Raw genomic sequence first — 18,324 nt, 5'->3', positions numbered from 1 at the left:
CCATCTACAAACACCAACGACTGTCGCTCGTATGTCCCCATCAACGGACGACCTCATACAAGCTGGCACTACTGAATACCCCCGCGACGATCTAACAACAACTGACTCGCCAACTCAAGGTGAAATCCTGCATTGGCGTTTTCTATGATTCGGAGGGTCGTTCGGTGTCTCGGTCGGTCGGTCGGTCGGTCATTTTATCTTTCGTTTGGTCAGTCGGTCGGTCAATCGGTCGTTCAATCGGTCAGTCGAGTAAAGACGAGGACACTGATACGTTAATAATTACACATATTTTTCACTTTCTCAATCACTCCATCTAGAATCACCAACGACTGCCGCTCGTATGTCCCCATCAACGGACTACAAGACACCAGCTGGCACTGCTGAATACCCCCGTGAAGATGAAGCAACTGACTCGCCAACTCAAGGTGAAATCCTGCATTTGAATATTTATGATTCGTAGGGTCGTTCGGTGACTTCGGTCTCCCGGTCGGTCTGTCAGTCTGTCGTTCGTTCGTTCGTTCGGACGGTCGGTCGGTCGAGTATAGAAGAGGACACTGATATGTTAGTAATTACAACAACAACAAAAAACAGCCGGTTTCTTAGCTGCAGTTTGTTCTAGACCTCCGCCCTCCTGGCTTTATGGGAGGTTGGACCAGTACAGAAGTCAGAGTAGTTTCCTGGTTCCAATTCTGTGTTGCTTCAGGGGTGTTTTCCCGCTCCAGTCCCCAATCCACCACCAAATCCACACAGTCCGCTACATAGGTAAATCCACCCCATCCACGTAATCCACGAGTTCATCAACCCAATCCACTTAAGGTGTTCACCCGGTCTACTGAGTTTCCACACAGTCCATCCAATTCAACCAGGTTCTGCTTGTTCAGAAATCATATCAAAACAAGTCATTGACATGTTTCGTGTAACATTATATGTATTCACAATTTTATCGAATGATGTACACCGTTTCACTTTCTCAATCACTCCATCTAGAAACACCAACGACTGCCTCTCTTATGTCCCCATCAACAGACTACAAGACACAAGCTGGCACTACTGAATACCCCCGTGACGATCAAACAACAACCGACTCGCCAACGCAAGGTGAAATCCTTTACTTGAATGTTCTATGATTCGGAGGGTCGTTCGGTCTTTCGGTCGGTCGGTCAGTACATGGTCAGTATATCGTTCGGTCGGTCGGTCGGTCAATACTTTGTTCAATCGGTCGGTCAAGTATAGAAGAGGACACTACGTTAATGATAACATATTTTTCACTTTCTCCATTAATCCATCTAGAAACACCTACGACTGCCGCTCGTATGTCCCCATCAACGGACGACCTCATACAAGCTGGCACTACTGAATACCCCCGCGACGATCTAACAACAACTGACTCGCCAACACAAGGTGAAATCCTGCAATGGCATTTTCTATGATTCGGAGGGTGTTACAACTGATAATGTAGTAACCGACAGATAATGTATCACCAACCGATAATGTCACACAAACTAACCGATACTGCATCACTAACCGATAATGTAACAACAATTGACCGGTAGTGTAGTACAAATTACTACGCTATCCGTCAATTGTTGTTACATTATCGGTCGTAACCGATAATGTAACAAAAATTGACTGATAGTGTAGCAACATTTCCTACACTATCAGTCATTTTGTGTTACATTATCGGTTAGTGATACAGTATCGGTTAGTTTTTGTGACATTATCGGTTGGTGATACATTATCCGTTGGTTACTACATTATCAGTTGTAACAGAGGGTCGTTTGGTCCCTCGGTCGGTCGGTCAGTATATCTTTCGTTCGGTCGGTCGGTCGGTCGGTCAATCGGTCGTTCAATCGGTCAGTCGAGTATAGAAGAGGACACTGATTCGTTAATAATTACATATTTTTGACTTTCGCCATCACTCCATCTAGAAACACTAACGAATGCCGCTCTTACGTCCCCATCAACGGACGACCATACACAAGCTGGCACTACTGAATACCCCCGTGACGATCTAACAACAACCGACTCGCCAACTCAAGGTGAAATCCTGCATTTGAATGTTCTATGATTCGGAAGGTCGTTTGTTCTCTCGTTCTAGAATGGCTATTATCTTGGTTATATGGGAGTTTGGACCAGTACACAGGTCAAACTAGTTTCCTGTTTCCCAATTTGTAGTTGCTTCAGGGGCGTGTTCCACTCCAGACCCCATTGCACCACCATATCCACCCAGTCCGCTTGTAACTATTTAAAAATTGTTGACTGCTGTGAGGAGGGATATGACTGTTTAACACAAAGTCGAGATGCTATGCACCACGTAGAAAGGGACCGGGAGAAAGGGTCACTTTATTTTGTACGTGATATGAAAAATGCAGATCTTGGAGTATTCTATCAATTCCCGCAAAAGTCAAATTCAGATCTTTTACGGTTGATTTTCTGGTGATTTTCAAAGATGAAACCTAGAAATATTCAATTGTTTGTGATCTGATACTTGATGACGTCGTCGTCACGTCCTTATCAGAAAGCTCAAGAGCTAAGTTAACTGTGCTATTTGAATAACAAAAATCGGGATTATATCTCTCGCGGTTGATTTTTCAGGATTTTCTTTTAAGGTTTAAAGTTATTTTCAACTAGCATCAGGTCTCTTCCTCAACTTGTTCTTTCCATGAAGCATATTATATACATCAATTATGAAGTGATTTCAGCAAACTTCGCAACACGGATCAACTGTTTATTCATTTTTTCCATTTGTCAACCTGCCGCTAGGGGCGCTCTAACATGTTATGACGTCACCGGTATTTTGTTTTGTAAGTACAGCCTGGCCAGAGACTTACATCGTTGAAAGAAACTTGTTTTCCACTTTCAAATTATAAAACACTTCCGATTTGGACCGGAAGGGTCATGTGATTTGACACAAAAGAAATAGTATGAAGGGCTTCGATTATTCTATCAATTCCCGCAAGAGTCAAGTTCATGTCCCTCAAGGTTGATTGTATATTGATGTTCAAAGATTAAGTCTATACATCTTTTGTTGCTTGTAATCTGATCCATGATTACGACATCATGAGGTAACTCTTCGGCATACAACTGTGCCATGTGTACTTTGCCTATGGTAACCTTGAAGGATGTATGCAAAATATGAATGCCAAAAATCGGGGACAGAAAAGACGTGTACAAAGTATATTGGACTGGAGGCACAAGAGGAAGTGGAAGGGGAAGACGAAATAAAAAAATCAGAACAAAAGAAAGTTTTTTTTCCCGCAAATTTGCTGCATTTGTGTATCAAATTAAATTAAATTTAAGGAAAAATATTGACCTGGGTCACTTTCTGTTTTGACTCACTTTATTGTATATCTGTATTATTACTAGTCGAACGAATATTTACCATAATTGCCCAACAAGTTCTGCAAAAATGTGTGAAAAGTGTCCTGCCTTTTTCATAGCCCCACCTTTCGATTACAAATATCCTACGCGACCTTTACCACTACCTGCCTTTGAAAATTAACGGGAAACGACTGCGTGACATCGCTATATCTAGCTAAAGATAAACAATTCTTAAAAAAAACGGGGTTTGTTTTCCTGAAAGGCAGTATAACGACAGTATTGCATGGATCGCAAGCTTTAAAAAGGGACCATCTTGAGAAAAAGTTACTATGCCAATGCTACGAAAACTACGCAGACGTCTTTTTCTTTGTTGAAAATTGCCAATGAATATCCGTTTAATACCTATCTGGCAGTTCGTCTAAGGGACGGAGGGTTCATCTACGAAGGCCGAGTGGAGGTCTACTTTAATGGCGAGTGGGGAACCGTGTGCGACGACAGTTGGGACCTGAACGACGCCAATGTGGTCTGCCGTGAGCTGGGCTTCGGAGCGGCCGTGACAGCGGCCTCGAATGCCGCGTACGGCCAGGGACAGGGACCGATACAGCTGGACAATGTTGGATGCACGGGGCAAGAGAGTTCCATCTTTGACTGCTCACATAATGGCATACAGCAGCATAACTGTGGGCATGATGAAGATGCTGGGGTGGAGTGCTCTGGGCCTACGCCAGGTGAACATAGAATTACTGGAAAGAATGTATAATGTGTTATACTCACAATGGCCTAGGGACGCATAACACTTGAGACACAGCCTAGGATACAATGAGTCCTAAAAAAAACCTCACATCACGACTGCCAACATTTAATGGCAATTTGTCAAACGATGGTGCAGTAACTTCCTCTACACAGGCGCGGATACAGATTGGGGTTTAACCCTAAAGGGGCCGGGTTATTTTGACCATCTCTCAGCCGGGGGGGGGGGGGATTCTGCCCCCCCCCCCTAAGATCTCGGCCATCGAGTGACGAAAAATTTTGAAACTCGGCACATGCATAGAGCAACTCTTCCTAGACATACCCAAGAAATTTCATGACTATAGGTCAAAGGGTTTTGGAATTATGGCCAATTAATTATTCATATGTACGAATGGCAATTCTGCTCTGTGTACACGACGTATATGCGAAAATTCAGTTTTGACGGCGCGTAGCGCCTGAAAATTTTTCGCTACGCGCGGCAACCCGTGGTCCGATTTTTATGTTTTTGATATCAAAAGATGTGCAAAGCTCGAGGCTAAAAAGTCATAACAGCTCGGGTCACGAAAAATTTTTTTTTAGAGGCTATCACGGAAAATGTTGAGGGGGGGGGGGCGGATTCCGCCCCCGGCCCCTTTAGGGTTAAGGGTCGAGCCCCCTCCCCTCCCTTCTCTGGCACACTCAAAATATTAAGAGACAAATAATATTAATCCAGGTCACTTTTATATTCACTTTATATGTCTGTATTATTATTACCTTACAAAATAGTTTCTATTTTTTTTATGAACAACAGCTAGTCGACCGAATATTCCATAGAATTTTTCCAACATGTTCTACAAACATTTAGGAAAAGTGTCCTGCTTTCCTTATAGCCCCAGCCGTCAGATTACAAACATTGATACGAGACCTATACGACTACCTGCCCTAGGAAATTAAACAGGAAACAATGGCGGGACATCACTGACACTTCCCTTCAAAACAAATAAGCAATTCGGAAAAAAAGGGTTTGTTGTCCCTGTAAAAGCAGTGTAACTACAATATGACAGTGATTGCAAGCTTCGAGAAGAGAACATCTTTGAAAAAAAGTTTGCCATTGCTACCGAATTTATTATCTTCTACGAAAAATACGCAGATACCCTTTTTGTGGTTGCTCAATGCCAATTGATATCCGTTGCCTATCCGGCAGTTCGTCTACGGGACGGAGGGTCCATCTACGAAGGCCGAGTGGAGGTCTTCGATAACGGCGAGTGGGGCACCGTGTGCGACGACAGTTGGGACCTGAACGACGCCAACGTGGTCTGCCGTGAGCTGGGTTTTGGAGCGGCCCTGAGGGCGGCCTCAGGCGCTACATACGGCCCCGGACAGGGACCGATACAGCTGGACGAGGTGGGATGCACGGGGCAAGAGAGTTCCATCTTTGACTGCTCACATAATGGCATACAGCAGCATAACTGTGGGCATCATGAAGATGCTGGGGTGGAGTGCTCCGAGCCTACAGGTAAACATAGAATTACTGGAAAGAATATATCATTTGTTATACTCACAATGGCAGACACAGCCTGGGATGCAATGTGTCCTCGAGGTTGTAAGAAACATTCACGGCTGCCAACGCTGTTTCTTTTTATGGCAATATGGCAAACGATGGAGGTGATTGTGTTACAAAGTAGCGGATACATCTGGGGTTTAAGGGGTCGGACCCCCCCCCCCCCCCCCCTCGCTCTGACACACACACAAAAACATACTTAAGGGAAAATAATAGTAATGCTGGTCATTTTTTTTCCACTTGGTATGTCTGTCTTATTATCTTACAAAATAATTTCCCTTTTTGTATGCACAACAGCTAGTTGACCAAATATTCCACATAATTTTCCAACAAGTTCTGCAAAAATGTAGGAAAAGTGTCCTGCCTTTTTTGTCATTGCCCCCGACTTCTCATTGAAAATAAGGACGACCTCATACAAGCTTGCAGTACTGAATACCCCCGCGACGATCTAACAACTGTCTCGCCAACTCAAGGTGAAATCCTGCATTGGCATTTCCTATGATTCGGAGGGTGTTACAACTGATAATGTAGTAACCAACGGATAATGTATCGCAAACCGATAATGTCACAAAAACTAACCGATACTGCATCACTAACCAATAATGTAACAAAAATTGACCGGTAGTGTAGTACAATTTACTACGCTATCCGTCAATTGTTGTTACATTATCGGTTGTAAACGACAATGTAACAAAAATTGACTGATAGTGTAGCAACATTTCCTACACTGTCAGTCATTTTGTGTTACATTATCGGTTAGTGATACAGTATCGGTTAGTTTTTGTGACATTATCGGTTGGTGATACTTTATCCGTTGGTTACTACATTATCAGTTGTAACAGAGGGTCGTTTGGTCCCTCGGTCGGTCGGTCAGTATATCTCCGTTCGGTCGGTCGGTCGGTCAATCGGTCGTTCAATCGAGTATAGAAGAGGACACTGATACGTTAATAATTACATATTTTTGACTTTCTCCATCACTCCATCTAGAAACACCAACGATTGCCGCTCGTATTTCTCCATCAACGGACATCCATACACAAGCTGGCACTACTGAATACCCCCGCGACGATCTAACAACAACCGTCTCGCCAACGCAAGGTGAAATCCTGCATTTGAATTGTCAATGATTCGGAAGATCGTTCATTCTCTCGTTCTAGAATATCTATTATCTTGGCTATATGGGAGTTTGGACCAGTACAGAGGTCAAACTAGTTTCCTGTTTCCCAATTTGTAGTTGCTTCAGGGGCGTGTTCCACTCCAGACCCCATTGCACCACCATATCCACCCAGTCCGCTTGTAACTATTTAACAATTGTTGACTGCTGTAAGGGGGGATATGACTATTTAACACAAAGTCGAGGTGCTATGCACCACGTAGAAAGGGACCGGGAGAAAGGGTCACTTTAATTTGTACGTGATATGAAAAATGCAGATCTTGGAGTATTCTATCAATTCCCGCAAAAGTCAAATTCAGATCTTTTACGGTTGATTTTCTGGTGATTTTCAAAGATGAAACCTAGAAATATTCAATTGTTTGTGATCTGATACTTGATGACGTCGTCGTCACGTCCTTATCAGAAAGCTCAAGAGCTAAGTTAACTGTGCTATTTGAATAACAAAAATCGGGATTATATCTCTCGCGGTTGATTTTTCAGGATTTTCTTTTAAGGTTTAAAGTTCTTTTCATCAAGCATCAGGTCTCTTCCTCAACTTGTTCTTTCCATGAAGCCTATCATATACATCAATTATGAAGTGATTTCAGCAAACTTCGCAACACGGATCAACTCTTTGTTCATTTTTTACATTTTTCAACCTGCCGCTAGGGACGCTCTAACATGTTATGACGTCACCGGTATTTTGTTTGTAATTACAGCCTGGCCAGAGACTTACATCGTTGAAAGAAGGTTCACATGTTTTCCACTTTCAAATTATAAAGCACTTCCGGTTTGGACCGGAAGGGTCATGTGATTTGGCACACAAGAAATAGAATGAAGATCTTCGGTTATTCTATCAATTCCCGGAAGAGTCATGTTCATGTCTCTCAAGGTTGATTGTATATTGATTTTCAAGGTTGATTGTATATAGATTTTCAAAGATTAAGTCTATACACCTTTGGTTGCTTGTAATCTGACCCATGATTACGACATCATGAGGTAACTCTTCGGCATACAGCTGTGCCATGTGGACTTTGCCTATGGTAACTTTGAAGGATGTATGCAAAATATGAATGCCAAAAGTCGGGGACAGAAAAGATGTGTACAAAGTCTATTGGACTGGAGGCACAAGAGGAAGTGGAAGGGGAAGACGAAATACAAAATCAGAACAAAAAGAAAGTTTTTTCCGCAAATTTGCTGCATTTGTGTATCAATTTATATTATTTTTTAAGGAAAAATATTGACCTGGGTCACTTTCTGTTTTGACTCACTTTATTGTATATCTGTATTATTACCTTACAAAATATTTTTCCTTGGGTTTGAACAACATCTAGTCGAACGAATATTTACCATAATTGCCCAACAAGTTCTGCAAAAATGTGGGAAAAGTGTCCTGCCTTTTTCATAGCCCCACCTTTCGATTACAAATATCCTACGCGACCTTTACCACTACCTGCCTTTGAAAATTAACGGGAAACGACTGCGTGACATCGCTATATCTAGCTCTTTTCTTAACAAAAGATAAACAATTCGAAAAAAAAAACGGTGTTTGTTTTCCTGAAAGGCAGTATAACGACAGTATGGCATGGATCGCAAGCTTCAAAAAGGGACCATCTTGGAAAAAGTTACTATGCCAATGCTACGAAAACTACGCAGACGTCTTTTTCTTTGTTGAAAATTGTCAATGAATATCCGTTTAATACCTATCTGGCAGTTCGTCTACGGGACGGAGGGTCCATCTACGAAGGCCGAGTGGAGGTCTACTTTAAGGGCGAGTGGGGAACCGTGTGCGACGACAGTTGGGACCTGAACGACGCCAACGTGGTCTGCCGTGAGCTGGGCTTCGGAGCGGCCGTGACAGCGGCCTCGAATGCCGCGTACGGCCAGGGACAGGGACCGATACAGCTGGACAATGTTGGATGCACGGGGCAAGAGAGTTCCATCTTTGACTGCTCACATAATGGCATACAGCAGCATAACTGTGGGCATCATGAAGATGCTGGGGTGGAGTGCTCCGAGCCTACAGGTAAACATAGAATTACTGGAAAGAATATATCATTTGTTATACTCACAATGGCAGACACAGCCTGGGATGCAATGTGTCCTCGAGGTTGTAAGAAACATTCACGGCTGCCAACGCTGTTTCTTTTTATGGCAATATGGCAAACGATGGAGGTCATTGTGTTACAAAGTAGCGGATACGTCTGGGGTTTAAGGAGTCGGACCCCCCCCCCCCCTCGCTCTGACACACACACAAAAACATACTTAAGGGAAAATAATAGTAATGCTGGTCATTTTTTTTTCACTTTGTATGTCTGTATTATTATCTTACAAAATAATTTCCCTTTTTGTATGAACAACAGCTAGTTGACCAAATGTTCCACAGAATTTTCCAACAAGTTCTGCGAAAATGTAGGAAAAGTGTCCTGCCTTTTTTGTCATTGCCCCCGACTTCTCATTACAAATACGGACGACCTCATAAAAGCTGGCAGTACTGAATACCCCCGCGACAATCTAACAACTGTCTCGCCAACTCAAGGTGAAATCCTGCATTGGCATTTCCTATGATTCGGAGGGTGTTACAACTGATAATGTAGTAACCAACGGATAATGTATCACAAACCGATAATGTCACAAATACTAACCGATACTGAATCACTAACAAATAATGTAACAAAAATTGACCGGTAGTGTGGTTCAATTTACTATATCCGTCAATTGTTGTTACATTATCGGTTGTAACCGATAATGTAACAAAAAATGACTGATAGTGTAGCAACATTTCCAACACTATTAGTAATTTTGTGTTACATTATCGGTTAGTGATACAGTATCGGTTAGTTTTTGTGACATTATCGGTTGGTGATACATTATCCGTTGGTTACTACATTATCAGTTGTAACAGAGGGTCGTTTGGTCCCTCGGTCGGTCGGTCAGTATATCTTTCGTTCGGTCGGTCGGTTGGTCATTCTGTCGTTCAATCGGTCAGTCGAGTATAGAAGAGGACACTGATACGTTAATAATTACATATTTTTGACTTTCTCCTTCACTCCATCTAGAAACACCAACGACTGCTGCTCCTACGTCCCCCTCAACGGACGACCATACACAAGCTGGCACTACTGAATACCCCCGTGACGATCTAACAACAACTGACTCACCAACTCAAGGTGAAATCCTGCATTTGAATGTTCTATGATTCGGAAGGTCGTTCGTTCTCTCGTTCTAGAATGTCTATTATCTTGGCTATATGGGAGTTTGGACCAGTACACAGGTCAAACTAGTTTCCTGTTTCCCAATTTGTAGTTGCTTCAGGGGCGTGTTCCACTCCAGACCCCATTGCACCACCATATCCACCCAGTCCGCTTGTAACTATTTAAAAATTGTTGACTGCTGTGAGGAGGGATATGACTGTTTAACACAAAGTCGAGGTGCTATGCACCACGTAGAAAGGGACCGGGAGAAAGGGTCAGTTTAATTTGTACGTGATATGAAAAATGCAGATCTTGGAGTATTCTATCAATTCCCGCAAAAGTCAAATTCAGATCTTTTACGATTGATTTTCTGGTGATTTTCAAAGATGAAACCTAGAAATATTCAATTGTTTGTGATCTGATACTTGATGACGTCGTCGTCACGTCCTTATCAGAAAGCTCAAGAGCTAAGTTAACTGTGCTATTTGAATAACAAAAATCGGGATTATATCTCTCGCGGTTGATTTTTTCAGGATTTTCTTTTAAGGTTTAAAGTTCTTTTCATCTAGCATCAGGTCTCTTCCTCAACTTGTTCTTTCCATGAAGCCTATTATATACATCAATTATGAAGTGATTTCAGCAAACTTCGCAACACGGATCAACTCTTTGTTCATTTTTTACATTTTTCAACCTGCCGCTAGGGACGCTCTAACATGTTATGACGTCACCGGTATTTTGTTTGTAATTACAGCCTGGCCAGAGACTTACATCGTTGAAAGAAGGTTCACATGTTTTCCACTTTCAAATTATAAAGCACTTCCGGTTTGGACCGGAAGGGTCATGTGATTTGGCACACAATAAATAGAATGAAGATCTTCGGTTATTCTATCAATTCCTGGAAGAGTCAAGTTCATGTCTCTCAAGGTTGATTGTATATTGATTTTCAAGGTTGATTGTATATTGATTTTCAAGGTTGATTGTATATTGATTTTCAAAGATTAGGTCTACACATCTTTGGTTGCTTGTAATCTGACCCATGATTACAACATCATGAGGTAACTCTTCGGCATACAACTGTACCATGTGGACTTTACCTATGGTAACTTTGAAGGATGTATGCAAAATATGAATGCCAAAAGTCGGGGACAGAAAAGATGTGTACAAAGTCTATTGGACTGGAGGCACAAGAGGAAGTGGAAGGGGAAGACGAAATACAAAAGCAGAACAAAAAGAAATGTTTTTCCGCAAATTTGCTGCATTTGTGTATCAAATTAAATTAATTTTAAGGGAAAAATATTGACCTGGGTCACTTTCTTTTTTTGACTCACTTTATTATATATCTGTATTATTACCTTACAAAATATTTTTCCCTTATTTTGAACAACATCTAGTCGAACGAATATTCAACATAATTGCCCAACAAGTTCTGCAAAAATGTGGGAAAAGTGTCCTGCCTTTTTCATAGCCCTACCTTTCGATTACAAATATCCCACGCGACCTATACCACTACCTGCCTTTGGAAATTAAACGGGAAACGACTGCGTGACATCGCTATATCTAGCTCTTTTCTTAACAAAAGATAAGCAATTTGAAAAAACGGGGTTTGTTTTCCTGAAAGGCAGTATAACGACAGTATGGCATGGATCGCAAGCTTCAAAAAGGGACCATCTTGGAAAAAGTTATAATGCCAATGCTACGAAAACTACGCAGACGTCTTTTTCTTTGTTGAAAATTGCCAAATAATATCCGTTTAATACCTATCTGGCAGTTCGTCTACGGGACGGAGGGTCCATCTACGAAGGCCGAGTGGAGGTCCACGTTAACGGCGAGTGGGGCACCGTGTGCGACGACAGTTGGGACCTGAACGACGCCAACGTGGTCTGCCGTGAGCTGGGCTTCGGAGCGGCCCTGAGGGCTGCCTCAGGCGCTACATACGGCCCCGGACAGGGACCGATACAGCTGGACGAGATGGGGTGCACGGGGCAAGAGAGTTCCATCTTTCACTGCTCGCATCCTGGGGTACAGCAACACAACTGTAGACACTCGGAGGATGCTGGGGTGGAGTGCTCAGAGCCTACAGGTAAACATAAAATTACTGGAAAGAATGTATAATGTGTTATACTCACAATGACCTAGGGACGCATAACTCTTGAGACAAAGCCTAGGATGTAATGAGTCCAATAGTCAGTGGGCTTGTGGTGGCCCATATGCAATTTCGGGTACATTCTTTTGAAACTCTCAGGATCACTAAAGGATACCTCAAGAAGTTCAAAACCACTTGATGCCATTTTTTCTGACCCTTTTGTGGGCGTGGCCATGATTTTAAAAAGTGGGGGGCATCGCGCGCAAAAAATAATTAAAACAATTTTACTTTTCTTTTTCGCATTTGGACAGTTCACCCAAGTGCTACATCACCAGAAAAAAAAATCCACAATTTTGGCTCTTTTGGGGTGGGGCAAAATTTAAAAAAGTGGAGGTCACATGTCACTAACAGAAAATCGACCTGTAAAATGCAATTTTGAGGTTTTTTGTTTTTGTTTTTGTTTTTGTTTCAATCCATTATAATTTGGCGAGGAAAAAACGTTTACATGTCAACTCCCATTTGGGGGGCGTGTCACACTTTTTTCATAAAACGGGGGCATACGTGTATTTCAAAAGGAAGCTTGTGCGAGCCCATATGGATTATTGCACATTCTTTCAAACTCTCACAAACACCTATGGACATCTCAACAAGTGAAAAACTGCTCCCCCTCCCTCCCCCATTGGCCATTAAAATGGCAGCCGTTTTTAACATATCTGGCATATTGTACACATACATGTACAAATGGACAAATAATCAATTTTATGAGATATTTATGTTTTGATATACAGTGAAATCGCGATAAGTCAAACTTTGAGAGAATGGGCTCAGAATGTGAGCTAAGCTGAGTTTTGAGTCAAGCAGGGTTGTATATCACTGTTATACTGAAGGGAAGAATTAGTCTTTGTTTGACTGAACAGGAGGTTTGATTTATCAGAGGTTGACTTGTTGAGATTTCACAGTAGTTTATTTTGTCCTGACAACAATACTGACCTTGTTTAATAACATACACACTGCAATAGCCCTTTTAATATTAAATGTATTTATCTTCACTTAATTTATAAAAATGATATTATGAAATGTGGTACTCGATCATTGGAAATAAAGTTTTAAAATTACAAATTGCAATATTAAGAGTAAAACTTGCCAAACTTGGGTGATTTAGTGAATCCTACATAAGTCACTTGTAATTGGACAACATATTTAATATCCATGACGTTATTTAGTAATAGAACAGTGTGAGACTATATTGTCAATAGTTTCAGAGTCCAGATCTGGATGGATTACACAACATTTTGTGTGTGTCACAGTCTTAAATATGGCATATCACTGAATATATGTATCATTAATATAATTGGTGTCATACTTTAAGATTGGATATATCAGAAGGAAAACTTGATATCCCAAGCCTCTGTCAAGAGGTTTGCCTAACTTTTGAGTTTTAAAGGATTTGTAGTTATTAAAATACTTTTATAATTTGAACTAGTCACATGCTTTTCTTGAATCTTTGGGGAGCCAGGTTGGCGCTTGGGGAGTCAGGTTGGCTCGTTGGTTACTTACCTCGCCTTTCATCGCAGGGTTCGATTTCTGCCTGGGCCTTCATGTGGATAGGGTTTTCAGAAACTATTGGCAATATACCCATCAAAGTTTCAGCCTAAGATGTGTTTCTGTACTTGGTGGCTACAAATCCTTTTGATATATCCAATCTTGAAGTACATCACCAATCATATCATTTATGGTGATATGCCAAATTTAAAACTGTTAAGTGAAACAAATTTTCTGTAATCCATCCAGATCTGGATTCTGAAACTATTGACAATATAGTCTCACACTTTTCTATTACTAAATAAGGTCATGGATATTAAATGCCAAATATGTTGTCCAATTACAAGTGACTTATAAAGGTTCACTGAATCACCCAAGTTTGATAAGTTTTACTCTTAATATTGAACTTTGTCATTTTCAAACGTTATTTCCAGTGGCGTAGCCAGGAATTGTTCAGTTGGGGGGGGGGGGCTGGAACATTTCATGGGGGGGCGTCATGTAGGGGCGTCAATCGCTTCTCAGAAGTGGGGGGGGGGGGACATACCCTGATCAGAACTAATGCGAGCGCGAAGCGCGAAGCCCTTTACGGCATGGTGGTTCGGGGCCCGCTTAAGGGCCCCGAAAAAAAAATGGATTCTAGATGTTCTGTAGTGTGATCTGAAGCAATTTCTTACCACTTTCTTCCATGCTTTAACTAATATTTTCTTAGCAAAAGATAATTATTTGAACATCGTTTTTGAAGTTGGAGTCATTGAATCAGCTATCGTTATTCTGAGCTATAGGCGTGGGGTTCGGGGCCCGCTTAACAAAATTGGATTCTCGATGCTCTGTGATGTGATCTGAGGCAATTTCTTACCACTTTAACCAATATTTTCTATGCAAAAGATACAGTGTAGTACATAATAGGGCCCTGTAAATGAGACACGAGTTCAAAAATGTGGGGGGGGGGGGACATTTGATATTGTGTCCCCCACCCTTCAAACAGTGGGGGGGGGGGACCAGTCCCCCTGTCCCCCAGGATTGACGCCCATGGCGTCATGTAGATCAATGATATTTTTTTTAGAAACTAAAAATCTCAGTAGGGGGGGGGGGGGGCGTTTGGGGGGGGGGGCGACAAGGTTTCATCCCCCCCCCCCCCCCCCGTGGCTACGCCACTGATTTCAAGGAATTTTAATTTGTCTATTATTATTATTTAGCTTATATGAATGGAGGAAAAAGTTTGTGCGTGGCCGATTCGCGTGATATCGCTGACTGAAACTGTGTGACCCACGGACCACCTGTCTATAATACGTGTTCTGTGGTGTGAGCGAGCAGTGCAGTGGGTGTTAATACGCATTTTAGATTATCATTATGCGCTATGTAACGCCTGTTGTCAGCTTACTGGTCCGCGGTCGCTGGTCGAAGGGTCGTTTTTCAGTGGTCATCATGTGGATCATTTGCGACTATTTAGATTTAGATCAATGATAATTGTTTTAGAAAATCAAAATCTCAGTGTGGGGGGGGGGGGCGACTGGGGGGGGGGGCGACAAGGTTTCAAGGTTTCACTCTGCTAAGCTCAAATTGGAGCCCACTCTCTTGAAGTTTGAGTTATGGAGATTTATATCAAAACATAAATGTCTCTAAAAATCGATTATTTGTCAATTTGTATGTGTTCAATATATGCAAGATATGTTAAAAAAGCTGTCATTTTAATGGCCAATGGGGGGGTGGGTGGAGAGATAAGTAGGTTGGAGCAGTTTTTCACTTGTTGAGGTGTCCATAGGTCTTCGTGAGAGTTTGAAAAAATGTGCCATAAATCCATAAGGGCTCTCACAAGCTTCCTTTTGGAATACACGTATGCCCCCTTTTATGAAAAATGTGTGACACGGCCCCCAAATGGGAACCAAAGAATTTATGAGTTGACATAAATGGGGGTTTTAGGAATCGAGCCCCCCCCCCCCCCCCCCGCTCTGACTCAAAAACATATTAAGGGGGAAAAAGTATTGATCAAGGTCAGCAGTTTCTTTTTGATCAATTTCTTTTATATCTGTATTATTACCTAACAAAACATTTTCTCTTTTTGTATAAAGAACAGCTAGTCGACCAAACATTCCACACAATTTCTAACAAAGTCTGCGAAAATGTGAGAAATAATGTCCTGCCGTTTTTTTTATATAGCCCCGCCTTCCGATTACAAATTTCCTACTCGACCTATACGCCTTCATTCCCTAGGAAATTAAATGGGAACCATTGCGTGACATCACTATTTCTGGCACTCTTATTTAAAAAAGAAATAACAAATTCGAAAAACAAAGTTTGTTTTTCCAGTAAAAGCAGTATAAGGACAGTATGGCATGGATTGCAAGCTTCGAGAAATACCCATTTTGGAAAAAAAACATGTATTATGTCAATGCTATCAATTTTTATTATCTTCTATGCAGTCGAATACCCAGATATTTTTTTTGGGGAGGGGGGTGGCTCATTGCAAATTAATATCCGTCGCCTATTCGGCAGTTCGTCTACGGGACGGAGGGTCCATCTACGAAGGCCGAGTGGAGGTCTACACTGACGGCCAGTGGGTCACCGTGTGTGACCACAGTTGGGACCTGAACAACGCCAACGTGATCTGCCGTGAGCTGCGCTTCGGAGCGGCCGTGACGGCGGCCTCGGACGCAACGTACGGCCCTGGACAGGGACCAATACAGATGTACGATGTGGAATGCATGGGGCAAGAGAGTTCCATCTTTCACTGTTCTCATGCTTGGGTACAGCAGGATAACTGTGGACACTCGGAAGATGCTGGGGTGGAGTGCTCAGTGCCTAGAGGTAAATATCAAATTACTTGAAAGAATATTTAATTTGTTATACTCACAATGGCCTAGGGATGCACGATACTTGAGAAACAGCCTAGGACGCAATCTGTCTACGAGGTTGTAAAAATGTCTCTTATCACGGCTACCAACACTCCTATCAAACGAAGGAGTTATTAGTTTTCTCTGCACAGACGAGGACACAGCTGGGGGGTTTTGGAGTCGAACCCCCTCCCCTCCCTTCTCTGATACACACTCAAAATATTAAGGGACAAATAATATTAATACGGGTTACTTTTCTTTTTTTAATCACTTTATATCTCTGTATTATTACCTTACAAAATAGTTTCTATTTTTTTATGAAAAACAGCTAGTCAACCGAATATTCCATAGAATTTTCCAACATGTTCTGCAAAAATGTAGGAAACGTATTCTGCTTCCCTTATAGCCCAAGCCGTCCGATTACAAACATTGCTACGCGACCTATACGACTACCTGCCCTAGGAAATTAAACAGGAAACAATGGCGGGACATCACTGACACTTCTCTTAAAAAACAAATAAGCAATTCGGAAAAAAGGGTTTGTTGTCCCTGTAAAAGCAGTGTAACTACAAATGACAGGGATTGCAAGCTTCGAGAAGAGAACTTCTTTGAAAAAAAGTTTGCCATTGCTACCGAATTTATTATCTTCTACGAAAAATACGCAGATACCCTTTTTGAGGTTGCTCAATGCCAATTAATATCCGTTGTCTACCCGGCAGTTCGTCTACGGGACGGAGGGTCCATCTACGAAGGCCGAGTTGAGGTCTACGTTAACGGCGAGTGGGGCACCGTGTGCGACGACAGTTGGGACCTGAACGACGCCAACGTGGTCTGCCGTGAGTTGGGTTTTGGAGCGGCCCTGAGGGCGGCCTCAGGCGCTACATACGGCCCCGGACAGGGACCGATACAGCTGGACGAGGTGGGATGCACGGGGCAAGAGAGTTCCATCTTTGACTGCTCACATAATGGCATACAGCAGCATAACTGTGGGCATCATGAAGATGCTGGGGTGGAGTGCTCCGAGTCTACAGGTAAACATAGAATTACTGGAAAGAATATATAATTTGTTATACTCACAATGGCAGACACAGCCTGGGATGCAATGTGTCCTCGAGGTTGTAAGAAACATTCACGGATGCCAACGTTGTTTCTTTTTATGGCAATATGGCAAACGATGGAGGTAATTGTGTTACAAAGTAGCGGCTACATCTGGGGTTTAAGGGGTCGGACCCCCCCCCCCCCGCTCTGACACACACACACAAATATACCTAAGGGAACATAATAGAAATGCTGGTCATTTTTTCCACTTTGTATGTCTGTCTTATTATCTTACAAAATAATTTCCCTTTTTGTATGAACAACAGCTAGTTGACCAAATATTCCACAGAATTTTCCAACAAGTTCTGCAAAAATGTAGGAAAAGTGTCCTGCCTTTTTTGTCATTGCCCCCGACTTCTCATTGAAAATACGGACGACCTCATACAAGCTGGCAGTACTGAATACCCCCGCGACGATCTAACAACTGTCTCGCCAACTCAAGGTGAAATTCTGCATTGGCATTTCCTATGATACGGAGGGTGTTACAACTGATAATGTAGTAACCAACGGATAATGTATCGCAAACCGATAATGTCACAAAAACTAACCGATACTGCATCACTACCCAATAATGTAACAAAAATTGACCGGTAGTGTAGTACAATTTACTACGCTATCCGTCAATTGTTGTTACATTATCGGTTGTAACCGATAATGTAACAAAAATTGACTGATAGTGTAGCAACATTTCCAGTTTGAAAGTGGAAAACATGTGAACCTTCTTTCAACGATGTAAGTCTCTGGCCAGGCTGTAATTACAAACAAAGTTGTGTACAAAGTATATTGGACTGGAGGCACAAGAGGAAGTGGAA

General features: G+C 42.2%; 1 protein-coding gene across 1 annotated transcript in view; it reads left to right on the top strand.

Moving 5' to 3' along the window:
- LOC119725974 (deleted in malignant brain tumors 1 protein-like) overlaps positions 1–18,324 on the top strand; it is a 36,671-nt gene that overhangs the window by 8,221 nt on the left and 10,126 nt on the right. Inside the window, exons 6-16 of the mRNA XM_038197599.1 lie at positions 318–425; positions 988–1,098; positions 1,291–1,401; positions 1,929–2,039; positions 2,176–2,237; positions 3,677–4,049; positions 5,255–5,567; positions 8,471–8,790; positions 11,727–12,038; positions 16,077–16,388; positions 17,134–17,445. Of these exons, the coding sequence (XP_038053527.1) occupies positions 318–425; positions 988–1,098; positions 1,291–1,401; positions 1,929–2,039; positions 2,176–2,237; positions 3,677–4,049; positions 5,255–5,567; positions 8,471–8,790; positions 11,727–12,038; positions 16,077–16,388; positions 17,134–17,445 (2,445 nt within the window). The remainder of the gene's footprint in view (positions 1–317; positions 426–987; positions 1,099–1,290; positions 1,402–1,928; positions 2,040–2,175; positions 2,238–3,676; positions 4,050–5,254; positions 5,568–8,470; positions 8,791–11,726; positions 12,039–16,076; positions 16,389–17,133; positions 17,446–18,324) is intronic.

This window comes from Patiria miniata, unplaced genomic scaffold, assembly GCF_015706575.1.
Source record: "Patiria miniata isolate m_02_andy unplaced genomic scaffold, ASM1570657v1 HiC_scaffold_19, whole genome shotgun sequence".
In the NCBI taxonomy this organism is placed as follows: domain Eukaryota; kingdom Metazoa; phylum Echinodermata; class Asteroidea; order Valvatida; family Asterinidae; genus Patiria; species Patiria miniata.
Note: the sequence above shows the minus strand (reverse complement) of the source record. Positions and strands in the feature narration are given on the sequence as shown.